At 47.9% G+C, this 14,769-nt stretch overlaps 1 protein-coding gene across 2 annotated transcripts; it reads left to right on the top strand.

Annotated features, from left to right (window-relative positions):
• The first annotated feature begins 38 nt into the window (after positions 1–38).
• Positions 39–14,685, top strand: SF3A1 (splicing factor 3a subunit 1). 2 transcript variants are annotated; one of them, XM_087768365.1, is made up of 16 exons: positions 40–244; positions 2,251–2,363; positions 4,164–4,368; positions 5,198–5,455; positions 5,911–5,985; positions 7,153–7,303; positions 7,773–7,966; positions 8,607–8,724; positions 8,839–9,024; positions 9,399–9,520; positions 9,695–9,937; positions 10,656–10,866; positions 11,651–11,805; positions 12,621–12,722; positions 12,944–13,015; positions 13,956–14,685. In XM_087768365.1, the coding sequence occupies exons 1-16, from the start codon at positions 179–181 to the stop codon at positions 14,055–14,057; spliced, it is 2,373 nt and encodes a 790-aa protein (XP_087624491.1). In that variant the 5' UTR covers positions 40–178; the 3' UTR covers positions 14,058–14,685. The 2 variants fall into 2 exon arrangements, with proteins under 2 accessions (XP_087624492.1, XP_087624491.1); XM_087768366.1 differs by lacking the exons at positions 12,621–12,722; positions 12,944–13,015; positions 13,956–14,685 and having other exon boundaries at positions 39–244; positions 11,545–11,680.
• Positions 14,686–14,769: the final 84 nt, after the last annotated feature.

The following is a 14,769-nucleotide window of genomic DNA, read 5'->3' as shown; positions in this document are numbered from 1 at the left end:
CGCCGTCTGCGCGTGCGCCCGCTCGTGGCCGTGCCGTCACTTCCGGCGCGCGTGCGCAGCCCGTCGCGTGCGGCCGCCATTTCGTCCGCGGCATTATCGGCCTCCGCCGCTTCTCGCTCCCCTCGGCCCCCGAGCGGCTCCGGCGGGGAAGCGCTTCCCGCCGCCCCCAGCGAGCACCATGCCGGCCGGACCCGTGCAAGCCATGCCGCCGGCGCAGCCAGCGCCCCCCGCAGAGAGCAAACCGGTGCGGGCCGCGCTGAGGCGACGGGGGGGGTGTGTGTGTGTGTGTGTGCTCCGGCGGCGGGGGCCCTGGGCACGGCCGGGGCGCGGGGAAGCGGGGCTCCCTGGGGCTGTCTGGGTCTCTGGGTTCTTACACTGCCCCGCTTGCCGCGGTTTTTGGGGGGAGCTGCGTTCCCGTAGGCATCGCCCGCAGCTCCGCGTTCACCCGCAGTTCACCCGCAGCCAGGCCGCGGGGGGCGGGCGGGTGCTAGGCCTCGGCACAAGGCCGAGTTTTTCCCTGGAAGCGGCCCAGAGCTGAGATTGTGGTGGGCGCGAGGGTTTGCCGTCAGCTATGCCGTCAGGGCTTGCCGCCCTGCTGCCAGCAAGAATGTGTGAAACGGTTAAACACACCCGCCCCGGTGTGCTCGAGAGCCCAGCAGCCCCCTGTTCCCCAGTGCCTTCCCCTGCTCTCTTCTGCCTCGGCCATATTCACCTCTGCTGGAGCCTCTTCCCAGCATTCGCTGAACGGGAAGCAGCCATTCCTTCCCCAGCGCTTCCAGCAGTTTCACACACCAGTATCGGCACTTGTGCAGCTGTACAGCAAGCCAGTGCAGGGAGCTGATCTGACTGACAGTCCTGGGTGGTTTGGTGTAGCTAACACAACTGGGAGGAAAACCGTGGTTCCCAACAAACACCGGGGGCCCTTCACACGTATATGTTAGCAAGGCAACTCAGCATCGCAGTTAAATAAAAACATCTCTCAGGCGTGGCGTCGCCTTGTCCTTCGGCTCCTCAAGATGATGTTGTTCGGAGTGGGAATGAAAAATAAACACGTTTATGGCGCCTTTTTCTTAACACACTTTATTACAGTTGTATTTGACTTGAGACAGTTTTCTGCCTCGGCATCCCCTTGGATTTAGCAGAACTAGTAGCTTTACTGCTATTTTAAAATTTCCCTGAATGCCCCTGTTTAGATTGTAGACATTTTCCATACACACCTGTTCTCTTTTATAGCGACTTTTTTCGTGAAAGTTGCTTGGTGAGGAAAGAGGAGAGACATCTTTAGTATCCTGCAAAGAGCAGCTTCTGGTCTCACTGGAAGACAAAGCCGTCCTCAGGGAGGGTTCTGGGATTTTAGTTCAGATTCTCCTATAACATCAGTGAGAAAAATGCACTGCAGAGCTTTTTTTTCTGCAAAACAGCTTTTGATGCACCCACAGTAGGATTAAAAGCTATGTTTTATTTAATGTGGGGTTAATCATTCAGATTCTAGTTTCTTGCAGTCCCACAGGCCTCTAAGAACGTTCATAACTTCTAAACCTGTTCAGCAATGCTGAGTTATTCCTAGATGTGTTTTTATAGGCATTCTCCTATGCTGCCTCTTGTCTCGGCGTTTATGAACCGACTTGGGGTCAAGGCTGAGATAGTAAAAACGCCGGGAGGACTTGTTTTGGTTCCCGCGGAGTGGCCTTCCTCGTCACCTTGCTGCCCCCGCCCCTGCAGCGGGTGCCCTTGCCAAGCAGACAAACATTGTCTCCCATCCTGAGAAGCTGAGCAATTAGTTTGTGGGACTGGTGATTCAGGTTGTTAAACCAGATCTTTGTGTCAGGAAATATTAAACGTTTGGAATACTTAATCCTTCCATAGCGTTCACGAAGCAGGGGATTGCAGAGCCATTTGTTAAGGTGTGTTAGGATTGTTACTCCCAATTAGATGAGGAAGTTGAGAGAGAAGGGAGGTGACTTTTCCAACTCAACCACCTGAAAATAAAATGAGTCTGGGTTTGCAGCCTACCGGGCTATTTTTCACCCCCGATGCTGGTATATAGCACTCCATATTATTTGCAGTTCCTTCTCTTGTGTTCAGCTTTTATTTAGGCTGTTCGAATTTAGTATCTTGACTGATTGCAGACACCACAATGAAAGGTGCCTTCCTGTGCCACCGCCTCTTCACCTTTTGAATAGTTGCTATAGTTGTGAGGTGGCAGTACAGAGGACTGTATATATATGTATATATACATTTTTATTACAGCCGGAAGAGGAGCCAAAAGAGGAAGCAGCACCAGCCAAGCCTGTGGTGGGAATTATTTACCCTCCTCCGGAGGTCAGGAATATTGTGGACAAGACTGCCAGCTTCGTAGCCAGGTAAACAACACTGGTGGTGTCTCGTGTTTCCTGGGATTTTCATGCTTCTCTTCCGGTGCTCGTGTCTGCGCAGCTCCAGGAACTGAAGCAGGTCACAGTCCTATGGATTTGCACAAAGGATTTTAAGGATTGAGTCTATAGCAGTGAGACTGTGGAAAAGAAACGACAATATTCTACTTAAGAGGTGTAAGACACAGTTTGCTAGAAAAGTTATGGTAGTAAATAAAATGAAGTTCTTGGGAAAATCTATAGTACGTGCTGCAATAACCAGGTAGCAGTTCCTGTTCCGAATGATCTGAAGGGGAAACAAAATTCCAGGGAGAAAGAGAGCCTCGTTACAGGTGCTCCACTGAGTGATGAAGCCAAGAGGAGTCATGACTGTATTTTACAGCATGTAGGCAGATTGTAGGTGATGAACTTCCCAGTACGAGGGTGCTCGCTTGCTTGTCGAGCCCTGAAGTTAAGTCCCATCCCTGTTTGGGTACAACTTGGTGAACTGTGCCAGCGGCTGGGATGCGCGTTCATCCAAGCCTCAGTCATCTCTCTCTCCCTGGATGGCCAGAGGGAGAGGAGTGCGTACCTCCGGAGAGGAGTCTGATCCTCTCTTAGGATAGATGAGCTGCCAGTGGTATGTGTGGGATTTTTTTCCCCTGCTGACTGTAGCAGATTGATTAGCATGAGTATAGATGTCAAATTTAAGGGAGGAGTCTAAAAATTGAATAAATTTTACTCATTTGGGCTTCTTCCATTTGCCTAATGTCATCATTCTGCAAGTGCAAGCTGTTAGTGCTAGCTAGGCCATCTTCCTCTGTTGTTTTTTAATGCTTAAGTATTCCTGACTGTCGTCTTTCTACGTGAGGTCTCAGGGGACCAGATCTTGGTCTTCCTGGCAGTGTACGAGTAGCACAGGAGGTAAATACCCCTCAGCTGGCTGTGCGAATTCTTAAGCTTCACAGGATCTGGACAGGCTGAACGCCACGTGCTTTCGCCTCACTAAAACGCAACGGTTGTTGCTGTGAGTTTAAGATGGCGACTAGATGCTGGTCTAGTCAAAGACCCCTCTTGTGTAGCTAATTTCTAAAGTGCTGCCGAGGAGAGTGGGCTTCCTTTGAGGATAAGGGGCTGTGTTTATCCTTTGGTATTGTAGAGACCTCCTCTTTTGCAAGAGGCGGAGTGGCTAAAGAAGACTTGGAAGTATCCAGAGAATATGAAGGGACACATGCTACAGCAGCTGTTAACTTTCTCAGACTACCCTGAAATAAAGTGTTGTGCACTTTGCGTGGGGGGAATGGACGTTACCTGAACTAAAACTTAAGGCTCTCTTAAACGCATCACTCCGGTGTGGTCAGTCTCTGCACAGGCTGATGGTTACCTACTTTTTTTCCTTATATGAACTTTCTGGAAATGAAACTAGTCTTAAAAGCTTGTTAATATAGCAAATAAATTTGGTCTAGTAAGTAGCTTGTAAAGTTCATCCAATAAACTGTCAATCCAGTAAATGGCCTTTCGTTTGTAGGTAGCCAAATGAGATTGTGGAACATTTGTGAGTTTTTGACTGTCTTAAGAAATACTCACTGCAAAGCGTTATAGACTAAATCAGGACAGATGCCTTTAACTTGCATGCGTACAGCTGGCTGCTACGTTGGGTATGAGTTACTTGGAGGTAAACTCCTTCCATGTAGGAGAGAAAATTGTCTTCTGAGGGGCTGATGCATCAACACATCTTCCTATGAAAGGAGCAGATGTTTACACTTGAGTTGATGCCCATTTCTCTAAACAATTTATCTTTTTCCTCCCCAGAAATGGTCCAGAATTTGAAGCTCGAATTCGTCAGAATGAAATAAATAACCCTAAGTTCAATTTCTTGAATCCCAACGACCCTTACCATGCGTACTACCGGCACAAAGTCAGCGAGTTCAAAGAGGGTAAAGCACAGGAGCCATCGGCTGCTATTCCCAAGGTCATGCAACAGCAGCAAAGTGCTCAGCAGCAGCTTCCACAGAAGGTAAGTATTCCTTTTCACTTTGGTCGAGAACTTGGCTTCTAACTGGTTGTGTCACAGCCTGATGTTAAGCAGAAGGTCTGAAAGACAAGGTAAATTAAAGAGTTATTTATACATTTGCGAAAAAGACAGCACTGAGAGGCTTGGCCTTTAGTGTCTGAGACTTTGTTTTGATGCAGATGTGCATCCCCTAGTTGCGGGTAAGTCAGAGTTGTGTGTGAAAGAGCCGATACATTGTTCTGCTTGGTCCCTTTTAATTACGTTTGGTTGTGTGTTGACTGATGTGGTACTTACACTAGTGATCACTCAGACTGGATGAGTTCAGGACGTCTGCCATAGGCAAGTCTTTAGAATCCCTTGGAGTTCAGTTTGGGCTTGTTGCATGCACTGTTTTGTAGAAACATTTCCCTTTTTTCTGCCAGAAGCATCAGCTTCCCCTTAAAATGTGGAGTACAAAATGCTGCTAATCTTGTTTAGTTGTGCCTCTATACATACTGCATGGAAAAAGGGCACTGACGGAGTCCGAGTCTTTCACATGCTTTGCACAGCCAAGAGTCACGCTGTGTGGTATTGACCGTCCTGGAGGATCGCAGCGAAGTCCTGATAGTTTCCAGTTTTGTTACCTGTTGGAGCAACATTTTTTTCACAGTTGTCCTAAATACAGATGTCCAGATATACCCCGTGGTACTGATTTTTCTCATCCTTGCAGCTGCCAGGATATCTAGGCTGATGTTGCTTTCCCGCAGCAGCTAAAGGAAAAATGGGTTCTCCCAAGTGTTTGGTAACGGTTTCTTGAGGGCACTGACTGAGCCGTCTCCGTTCTGCTCTGCAGGTGCAGGCCCAGGTGATCCAGGAGACAGTCGTCCCGAAAGAGCCACCTCCGGAGTTCGAGTTCATTGCAGATCCTCCCTCAATCTCAGCCTTTGACTTGGACGTGGTGAAGCTAACGGCACAGTTTGTGGCTCGGAACGGGCGGCAGTTCTTGACTCAGCTGATGCAGAAAGAGCAGAGGAACTACCAGTTCGATTTCCTTCGCCCCCAGCACAGTCTCTTTAACTACTTCACTAAGCTGGTTGAACAGTACACAAAGGTAGTCTTGGCAGTTTACCTGTCAAGTTGATTCCTTCAACAGCAGTACTGATTTTTGAAGGCCACTGAAGCTCTACGCGTAGCCAGACTAGAAATATGTGTGGGTCCAGGAGTCCATCCTTTAAATCTTGCTCTTTAAGTAGTGTGGGTATCTCGTACAATGTTGGCAACGTGCAGCACTGAACACAGTGGGTTGTTACTTAAACGTACCAGACGCTATTGTAATATAAATAAAAGTTGTGTTTTTTTAAATATGGAGGGTAGTTGGAAGGCCAAGAGTGAATATTTTTAAATGCAAGTATGAGCACTAAGTTATAAGAGGGTTGCAATAGAATAAATGGAACGTAGCCCCAGGGGTCTGCTGATATTTTTATCAGTGTGGAAAGAGAATAATTGCTTTTAAGGAGGCTTTGGCAAAAAGAATTGTCACCAACTGTCACGCAAAATATGTTTCAGATCTTGATCCCACCGAAAGGCTTACTCCTCAAACTCAAGAAAGAGGCCGAAAATCCCAAGGAAGTCCTAGATCAGGTATTACGTGAAAAATTTTCAAAATTGCTGAAGCATTTCGGTTATGTTTTGAATTTTTTCTCTTTGCATGTTTCTGACTTCTTGGCAGCAAATACAAATGTACAGAGAATAAAATGGATGTGTCCCCTGGAGCCACTTGAATACAGGGTACTCAAGCTCACCCTTAAACTACTAGCTAGCGTTCGTATTGGGGGTGGTTTACTTGTGGCAGCGTAGGGGTGTAGATGCTGTGGGACGCCATTTCCAAGCGCTTTACAAAGGAGAACGTTTCCCTCTCAGACAACTTCACTGTGACAGCTCAGTCACTTATAGTCCTTCAAGCTGTTCTTTATTACTTTGACTTCTGTCTTCGTCATGAAGACTCCGTTTGGGGCCACAAAAATGATCAGAGGGCTGGAACACCTCTGCTATGGGGAAAGGCTGAAAGAGCTGGAGTTGTTCAGCCTGGAGAAGAGAAGGCTGCGAGGAGACCTTATTGCGGCCTTTCAATACTTAAAGGGGGCTTATAAGAAAGGTGGGGACAGGCTTTTTAGCAGGGCCTGTAGCGATAGGACAAGGGGGAATGGTTTTAAACTAAAAGAGGGGAGATTCAGACTAGATATAAGGAAGAAATTTTTTACGATGAGGGTGGTGAAACACTGGCAGGGATTGCCCAGAGCAGTGGTGGATGCCCCATCCCTGGAAACGTTCAAGGCCAGGCTGGATGGGGCTCTGAGCAACCTGATCTGGTTGAAGATGTCCCTGCTCATTGCAGGGGGGATGGACTGGATGGCCTTTAAAGGTCCCTTCCATCCCAAAGCATCCTGTGATTCTGTGATTTGCTTTGGAAGGGTGGCGTTACAGGGTTGTAATAAAGTGTCTGTGAATTGTTTGCTGGCTGTGAATCTTCCGTGATACCTCAGGGGATGGCTTGGTCTTGGCTCAAGAAGTCTGCAGTTTCAGCTTTAGAAAACCACTTTACAAAGCTGATGCAGTACATTACTCGACAAGCAAACCCATAGTTTCTAAATGATATACAAATATTTCTTTGTCGTGCCAGGCCTCTGAAGTAGTGCTGGTGTAACTACCCTGAAGGGGTTGGTAGCATAAACTGCCACATGCTGTAGAGATGACTGTGATGTGTTTCTTGTCTGACATTTGGTGCGTGCTTTATGTCTGCTCGTGCAGGTGTATTACAGAGTGGAGTGGGCAAAGTTCCAGGAACGAGAGAGAAAGAAGGAAGAGGAGGAGAAGGAAAAGGAGCGTGTTGCTTATGCCCAGATTGATTGGCATGACTTTGTGGTCGTGGAAACAGTTGACTTTCAGCCCAATGAGCAAGGTACTGAAGTTGTAACCTCTATGAAACTCTGCTCCCTTTGCGTAGGGACTGTGTCCTGAAATGCCGTTTTTAGACAGACGTTGGTCTTTACGGCTGCATATCCTTCAAAGATGAAGGGGAAAGCCTTCTAGTGACAGTGTGCAGGGCTGTGTTTTTTTTCTGGAGTTGGTAATGTTCCCCTTGCATGAAGTCCAGGGCTGCACTCATGTCCGCTTTTCCATTTCCACCAGGACAGCAGAACTTGTCCCACTTTCTAGCACTGCTTTCACCTATAAGTACCTTCATCTTCATGCATCATGCTGATGTTGGTCTGTATAGGCTCCATCCCTTCACTTCTATATACCTTGGCTCCCAGGAGATTTTGATGCCACTGCTTTGTAAAGAACCTCCTTTTCATTCAAGAAACTGATATTTCTGTCCATTGAGCAATGAAATGCGATAAACAGAAGCTCTGTTTTCTGCATTGTAGGGAATTTCCCTCCTCCCACCACTCCAGAAGAGCTGGGAGCTCGAATCCTGATCCAGGAGCGTTACGAGAAGTTTGGGGAAAGCGAGGAGGTAGAGATGGAGGTGGAGTCAGATGAGGAAGATGAAAAGCAAGAGAAAACAGATGAGCCGCCAGCCCAGCTGGATCAAGACACACAAGTGCAGGATATGGATGAGGTAACTAGCCAGTAGAACCAGCGTTACTTTTGTCCTGTGACATTTGTGTGGTTTATGATGCCCTTCATTTTCACTGTAAGAAGTTCCTCAGTTTCTTGAGGAAATGAGATTTCCTTCTGATGGAATTTCAAAACAACCTGTTTCTGCTGGAATATGGTATTTTTAATGTTTTCCTTGACAATACAATTGCCAAGAGAGAAATCCAGTCATTTTGTCACCTAATGGTGTGGATTTTGTGTTTCTGTGATCAAGCCTTTTGGGCTTGCTTCTGCACAGCGCCTGGAACACTGAAAGATGACTCATTTTAGACTCTTCCTCTGCCCACTGTATGTAAGCTGTTTTTCTGGTAACAAGGAACAAGAGTGTAGTTAACCGTAAGCCCCTGCCTGCTGTGCTGTGGTAATGTGGAAGCTGAGGAGTACTTGCTTCCTCTTCTGGGTCCACTGAATTTCTGAATCGTGATTATCCAGAGGAACCACTGTAGTGTAGGTGTCCAGAGGCAAAATAGCTCTGTTGCTTTGAAGTTGCATAATCAGTTCTTCCAGCGCTGCACAGGATTTTTATACCTTTCTCAAATCTTCTTTGTCGATATTTGACTACAGGAACTTGGTTATGATTTTTTTTTTTTAACCTAAATAAGGGCTCAGATGATGAAGATGAAGGTCAGAAGGTTCCTCCTCCTCCAGAAACCCCGATGCCACCACCTCTTCCTCCCACGCCAGATCAGGTCATTGTGCGGAAAGATTACGATCCCAAAGGTAAAATCAGGCTAGTGAAGAAAAACTTTATTTCTTCCTGAACAATCACAAAAGCGTTTGTCTCTAGGCTCCATCCTCTGATCTGTTTTTAACAGTGTGGTTTTGTTTTCCTAGCCTCAAAGCCATTACCACCCGCCCCAGCTCCAGATGAGTATCTTGTTTCCCCCATCACTGGAGAGAAAATTCCTGCCAGTAAAATGCAAGAACACATGCGAATCGGTCTCCTGGATCCTCGATGGTTGGAGCAGCGCGATCGATCCATCCGTGAAAAGCAGAGTGATGATGAGGTCTATGCCCCAGGTCAGCTCGAGCATCTGACACAGCTTGCAAAACCGAGTTCCTAGATGAGTTCTGTGAACTCTTAGCACGCCCCCAGCACACTCATAAGGACCACCTTTAATGTGGCTTTCGGTATGATGTCCTTAATGGGCTGATTATGTGGATACATTTGTCATTAGTACGTTGAAGCCTTTCTATAAACTTAAAGGCAAAGCCTTTCTATAAACTTAAAGGCAAAGAGCTGCTGCAGACCAGCCATCAGTTGCAGTCTCTTTCTAAAAAGAGCAGCACTCAGTCGTTAGGTACCAAACAGTTTAAAGGTCATTAACAGAGGCTTGATCAGGTTTGACTTTGGTTATGTCACTTGAGATAAGAAGTTCTCTTTTTGCCTGCAGGTTTGGATATTGAAAGCAGCTTGAAGCAACTGGCAGAGCGCCGTACTGATATCTTTGGTGTAGAAGAGACTGCCATTGGTAAAAAGATTGGTGAAGAAGAAATCCAGAAACCAGAGGAAAAGGTAGAGTGGAAACTGTGGGTGTTTTTAACAGGTTCCTGTAGTATCATGAATGCTCAGAGAGACAGGAGTCTTTTGAACTTTGTTCTTGCTGTAAAGCTGCTCTCTTGATTTATTTGCAGCTGACATTGCAGTCTGGACAGGCTGGGCTTATTCTGATTTATTTTATCTTCTCAGGTGACCTGGGATGGGCACTCAGGCAGCATGGCCCGCACACAACAGGCTGCTCAGGCCAATATTACTCTCCAAGAGCAAATTGAAGCTATCCATAAGGCCAAGGGACTGGTGCCAGAAGATGACAGCAAGGAGAAGATCGGTCCCAGCAAACCCAATGAAATGCCCCAGCCACCCCCTCCTTCATCGGCATCAAATCCCCCAGCTAGTGCTCAGCCTATCACATCCGTGCCTCGTCCACCCACAGTAAGCGTTTGGGCTTCCAAAAGCAAACGGCCGTGGCCGTAGTTCATTAGAAGGGAGTCCTGACGCAGGTCAAGGGTTACAACAGCAGGGCGCTGGCTAGAAGCAGATTTTGAGTGGAGTTCATGTTTCTGAATGACTCTTAGACCATCAGAGGAACCCTATTGAACCTGCTGTTAAAAATGGAAAATAAGAGTTAGGTGGAGCTTATCATCCTTAGAGGTACCAAAAAGACTTGATCAGCTGGGCAGAGGAAGAACTTGGGCAGTAAGATCTTGGAGGAAGGGAGCATGGCTAACAAAGGAATGGGTGGGTGCCTTTTTTTAGGTGTAGAAAGGCGTGATGCGGAACAAAAGTAGCCACAGGTAAGAAATATTCACTGGTGACTCATGTGCCCGGTGTTCCTGCCCCGAGGGTTCTGCTGGGTGATTCCGAAATAGCTCCTTCCAAAATAGCTCCTTCTTTAAGACTGCTGCGTGGCTCGCAGTCTGATACCTGAGTGGTGAGGGAAGGAAGAACCGTTTAATCTGTTAATGAGGCTTCTGTGCCTGTTTACCGGCAGCTTGGGCTGGCCATACGGTGGGCTCGCTGAGGTCCCCAGCAAGTCTTTGGCCAGCAGAAATGCTCTGTGTGTTGCCGTGGTTATTTTGATCAGGATTGTGAACAGCGCTGAGCGTTCCTGTGTGTACCCGCTAAGAAAAATTACCCTCTCTCTCTCCAGATGCCCCCTCCTGTTCGCGCCGCTGTTGTTTCTGCAGTTCCGGTCATGCCTCGTCCCCCGATGACTTCCGTGGTCCGTTTGCCCCCGGGATCCGTCATAGCCACCCCCATGCCACCGATAATCCATACCCCACGCATCAACGTTGTCCCCATGCCGCCCTCGGCTCCTCCCATCATGAGCCCCCGCCCGCCTCCCATGATAGTACCAACAGGTCAGTAACTTCAGCTTTTTCTGGTTAATTGTCAGCTAATTCCTGTGTAATGTGAGCTTGAGCTTGGGTTCTTTTTTCCTTTTGTGCCTCTGATAATGGCCTGTAATTGGGATTGCAGACCCTAAGTCCCATCGTTAAGAATCTTGGGGTGTTTGATAGGACTTACCTAGCAGTGCTGCTTTGGGGCTCAAGACTCCGCCTGCAGCATGAAATACAGAGTTCTGTCTCACCCATTTTATGTCTGTGGCCCCGGGAGCCCGCCCAGGTGCAGATGAAGGATCCACGCCGCTTTCCAAAGGAACCAGAGTAAAGAGGAACTGCCAGCACCTCACTGGGTGTTACAGCTTGTTACAGAAGTTGCTGCTGCAGGAGGAAAAGCTGTTGTCTGGCCCCTTTCCTCATAGCAGCTTCATAGCATTAGGTGCTTTTAAGTTGAAAAGCACAATGCAAAAACCAATTCTTCCCTTTTTGTTTTGTTTTGTTTTTAAATCGGGGTGCTGGCACCACTGCATGCCGAACTGAGAGCATTTTCTTTTTTGCAAGATCTGCAGGAAGTTCTTAGGCCGCTCGTTGTCTTTTCCTGGACTGTTTCCCAATATAAAAATTCTAACGTTTGAAGTTTGCATGTTGCTGTCGGTTGTGTTAACTTCCTCCATGTGTTGTGGCATTTCTTTTCAGCCTTTACTGTCTGCTAAAAGAGTTTTTGCGTAAGGGAGTGTCTACTCTGTGCTCGGTGGATGACCACAGGTTGTGTTGTGTCCGTGCCCCCCCCATCCCATTTCAGCGTTTGTTCCTGCGCCTCCCGTGGCTCCGGTTCCTTCCCCAGCGCCGATGCCTCCTGTTCACCCGCCGCCGCCAATGGAGGATGAGCCAGTCTCAAAGAAACTGAAGAGCGAAGATAGCCTGATTCCAGAGGAGGAGTTTCTGCGCAGGAACAAGGTACGCGTGCGGGCCGGCTGCTTGTTGAGAGGCACCGGAATCCTGACCCCGCGGGGCTGTTCAGCCTCCTCTGCTCAAAGGCGTTGTAAAGCAGCGCACTGCACAGAGGGGAGCCAATTTCTGAGGTGGCTCCTTCCTCCTGTCATTCCTGAGCAAACCAAACTGCTTCGTATTTCACCAGAAAGCACGATGCAGCGCTAGACACAGGCGCATAGCAAGGTGGTACTCTTCTGTAATCAAGGGCAGTGAGAGGTAGGTTTATAGTAATGTAAAGAAGAACTAAAGCTGCTAATAAGCTTTTAAGCAGAGGACTGCTAAGCTGGAGATGCAAGGAGATTTAATATATCAATGTCAGCGTGATAGTATGGCAGTGTGGTATATTCCATGACAACGTGAACTAAATGTTAGACTGAATTCCTTCCTGAGGAGTACCGTCATCGTGGGTTGGGTTTTCAGTCCTTTACGGAGGCTGTACGGTTTTCCTGGACATCTGCACAGACAAGCTGTCTCCTGTTTAACGCTTCGTACGGTCACTCTCTAATACCGGGAATGCGTGTGGTGCTTGGTGAACGACACGCAAAGGAGGCACTAGTGAGAGAAATCCAACTAGATGTTTTATTTTGGTAGCAGTGAAGTAACTTTCTCAGTGTTGAGGCAAATATATTTCAGTGTGTTCACTGAGAAGTCGAGATACGTGGCTAGTTTGGGAAATAAGTAATTTGTCTGCCGCTGTGTGTCTGTAATTTGTCTACCGCTCTTTTATCACAGTCCTGAGGCTCCTTGGCTGTAAGAGACGTTATCTTTGTTTCCTCTAGGGTCCGGTCACGGTCAAAGTCCAGGTTCCCAACATGCAGGACAAGACGGAATGGAAACTGAATGGCCAAGTGCTGGTGTTCACCCTGCCGCTCTCAGACCAGGCACGTAGCTCCTTAACCCGGCCTCTGCCCCTTCTTATTTTGTTACTGATTTTCTTTGCTTTGAGAGTAGCAGTTGACCTGCATGGCAGGAGCTGTAAAACTCTGGATGTTCCCCACGCTGCGGCCTCTTGCCCAGCGGGGTTGCGTGGCTGGGGGAGCAGGGCTGGCCCATCTGGACAGCGGGGAAAAAAAGCCTGAGCAAGGTCTTTGATTCTTCCTAGGTGTCTGTCATAAAGGTTAAGATCCATGAGGCCACAGGGATGCCAGCTGGGAAGCAGAAGCTGCAGTACGAGGTGGGTGTAAGCCCTTCAAACCCTGTATTTCAGCACTTTCTCACACACAAACTGACTTTTTACAAGAAAAAGTTGTAACATACCTACTGAGATGTTGGGAAGAGCAGAGGGAATGTTCTTCCTCTCTGTGCAGCACGCTTGGTTACAGAACTGTACGCTGTTAGTGCAGGACAGGCCTTTAATAGCTGGCATCAGCGGATCTTCACAGGATTGGTGTGGCAGATGAGTCCTCTAAGCTTGATGTCTTTCTCCGAGATCAGCCTATTCTTATATTGGGGTTTTTTAACATGTAAATGCAGTAGTTGGCTCCCACTGTTCTGTCATGTGTGCTCTGGAAGGCAGGCGAGAGTACCTTGAAACCCTGGCAGCTCTGACAAGACTTTCTCCAAAACACGGAAGGAAGGAGATCTCTCTGATGCCCTTCTTCTCGAGAGCGGAGCTGTTAGAAAGGCACCGTTCCTTTTTGATAACTTGTTTGCAGTCACGCACGTGCGCAGGCACAACTTGCTGCCTAAGCAGTGAACTTTGTGCACTTATCTCCTCAGGAGCTCGTCTATGGGCAGATATTGTGTTAACCTTTAGCAAGAAAGGAAGCTTAACTGATTTTTTTTTTTTTTTTTAAGGAAAAAAAAAGTGGGGGGGAGTGAAGCCTAATAACTTCACTTGTTGTGGTGACGGCCTTTCTTTATATGTTCGTAGAGGTATATAGTGTATATTGTCTGTCTGTACTCTCGCGTCATTCCCAGCACACCCACCTCCTCCGGTGCCCGTCTTCTGAGACGCTGGGATCTCTCGGGGTTTTTCAAAGCCTGCAGCATTCTGTCATCGCCCTGTTTTGAGAGTAGGGCCAGGAGGGCTTCCTCTGGCGGGGGGTTGTGGGAAGGCAGTGTTAAGGTTTCTGCTGTGATTTGTTTTTTTTTCTTTTCTTTTATTCCCTCAGGGCATCTTCATCAAGGATTCGAACTCCCTGGCTTATTACAACATGACAAGCGGCTCTCTGATTCACCTGGCCCTCAAAGAAAGGGGAGGCAGGAAGAAATAGGAGCCGTGGAGGCCAGAGCCGTAACATGGCTGTGTTGCCACTCGTGTAACCCCAGCCCTTCGAATCCTCCAGCCTTTTAGGGGCTACTGCCACCACCTGCCAGCTCTAGTTTGAAAAGAGAGACCATGAAGCCCGCGTTTGGGTGGCTGATGGGCGAGGGGAAGCTGACAGAGCCCTGAAATGTATAAATGTAGTGACCTAGTACGTAGCCGCAGCAGTCTGTTAGTGATCGATGCTTTGCTCGAATGCTGTCTCTCTTTTTAATTCCCTCGTGAAGCAACGTTGAGGTCATGGCCAGCTTAGCCTAGATCCACCTTTGAGGGATTTACGCTGACCAGGAACATCATCTGACTCCAGTGCTTGCTGCTTCATTTAACCTTTTTCTAATTGAAAACATCTTCCTTCTCAAAATACTTACTAAGCCTCTTATTCTTTCTCCGTCTCTGATCTATCTGCACGAGCCTCTCGCACTGACCCTGACTTGGAAATTTATCTTCCCTCAGCGCGAGTGTACGTGGCTGCTCCCTGCGATAAAGGAGATCTGGGTCCGTGCGCGCCGAACAGCTTCGTGCTGCTTCTGTACAGCCAGTGATTTGTTTTAATAAATGCGCGTCTCGGCGCAGGGTTCTGTCTGTCGCAGTTCCTTGGGGTTTAGGTTTTTTAGACGGAGATGTGCCTGGCTTCAGAGTGTGCGGGGAAATACATCGGGGTT

The sequence above is a fragment of the Nipponia nippon genome, unplaced genomic scaffold, assembly GCF_047370975.1.
Source record: "Nipponia nippon isolate SJK-2023a ecotype South Korea unplaced genomic scaffold, ASM4737097v1 scaffold_30, whole genome shotgun sequence".
Taxonomy (NCBI): Eukaryota; Metazoa; Chordata; class Aves; order Pelecaniformes; family Threskiornithidae; genus Nipponia; species Nipponia nippon.
Note: the sequence above shows the minus strand (reverse complement) of the source record. Positions and strands in the feature narration are given on the sequence as shown.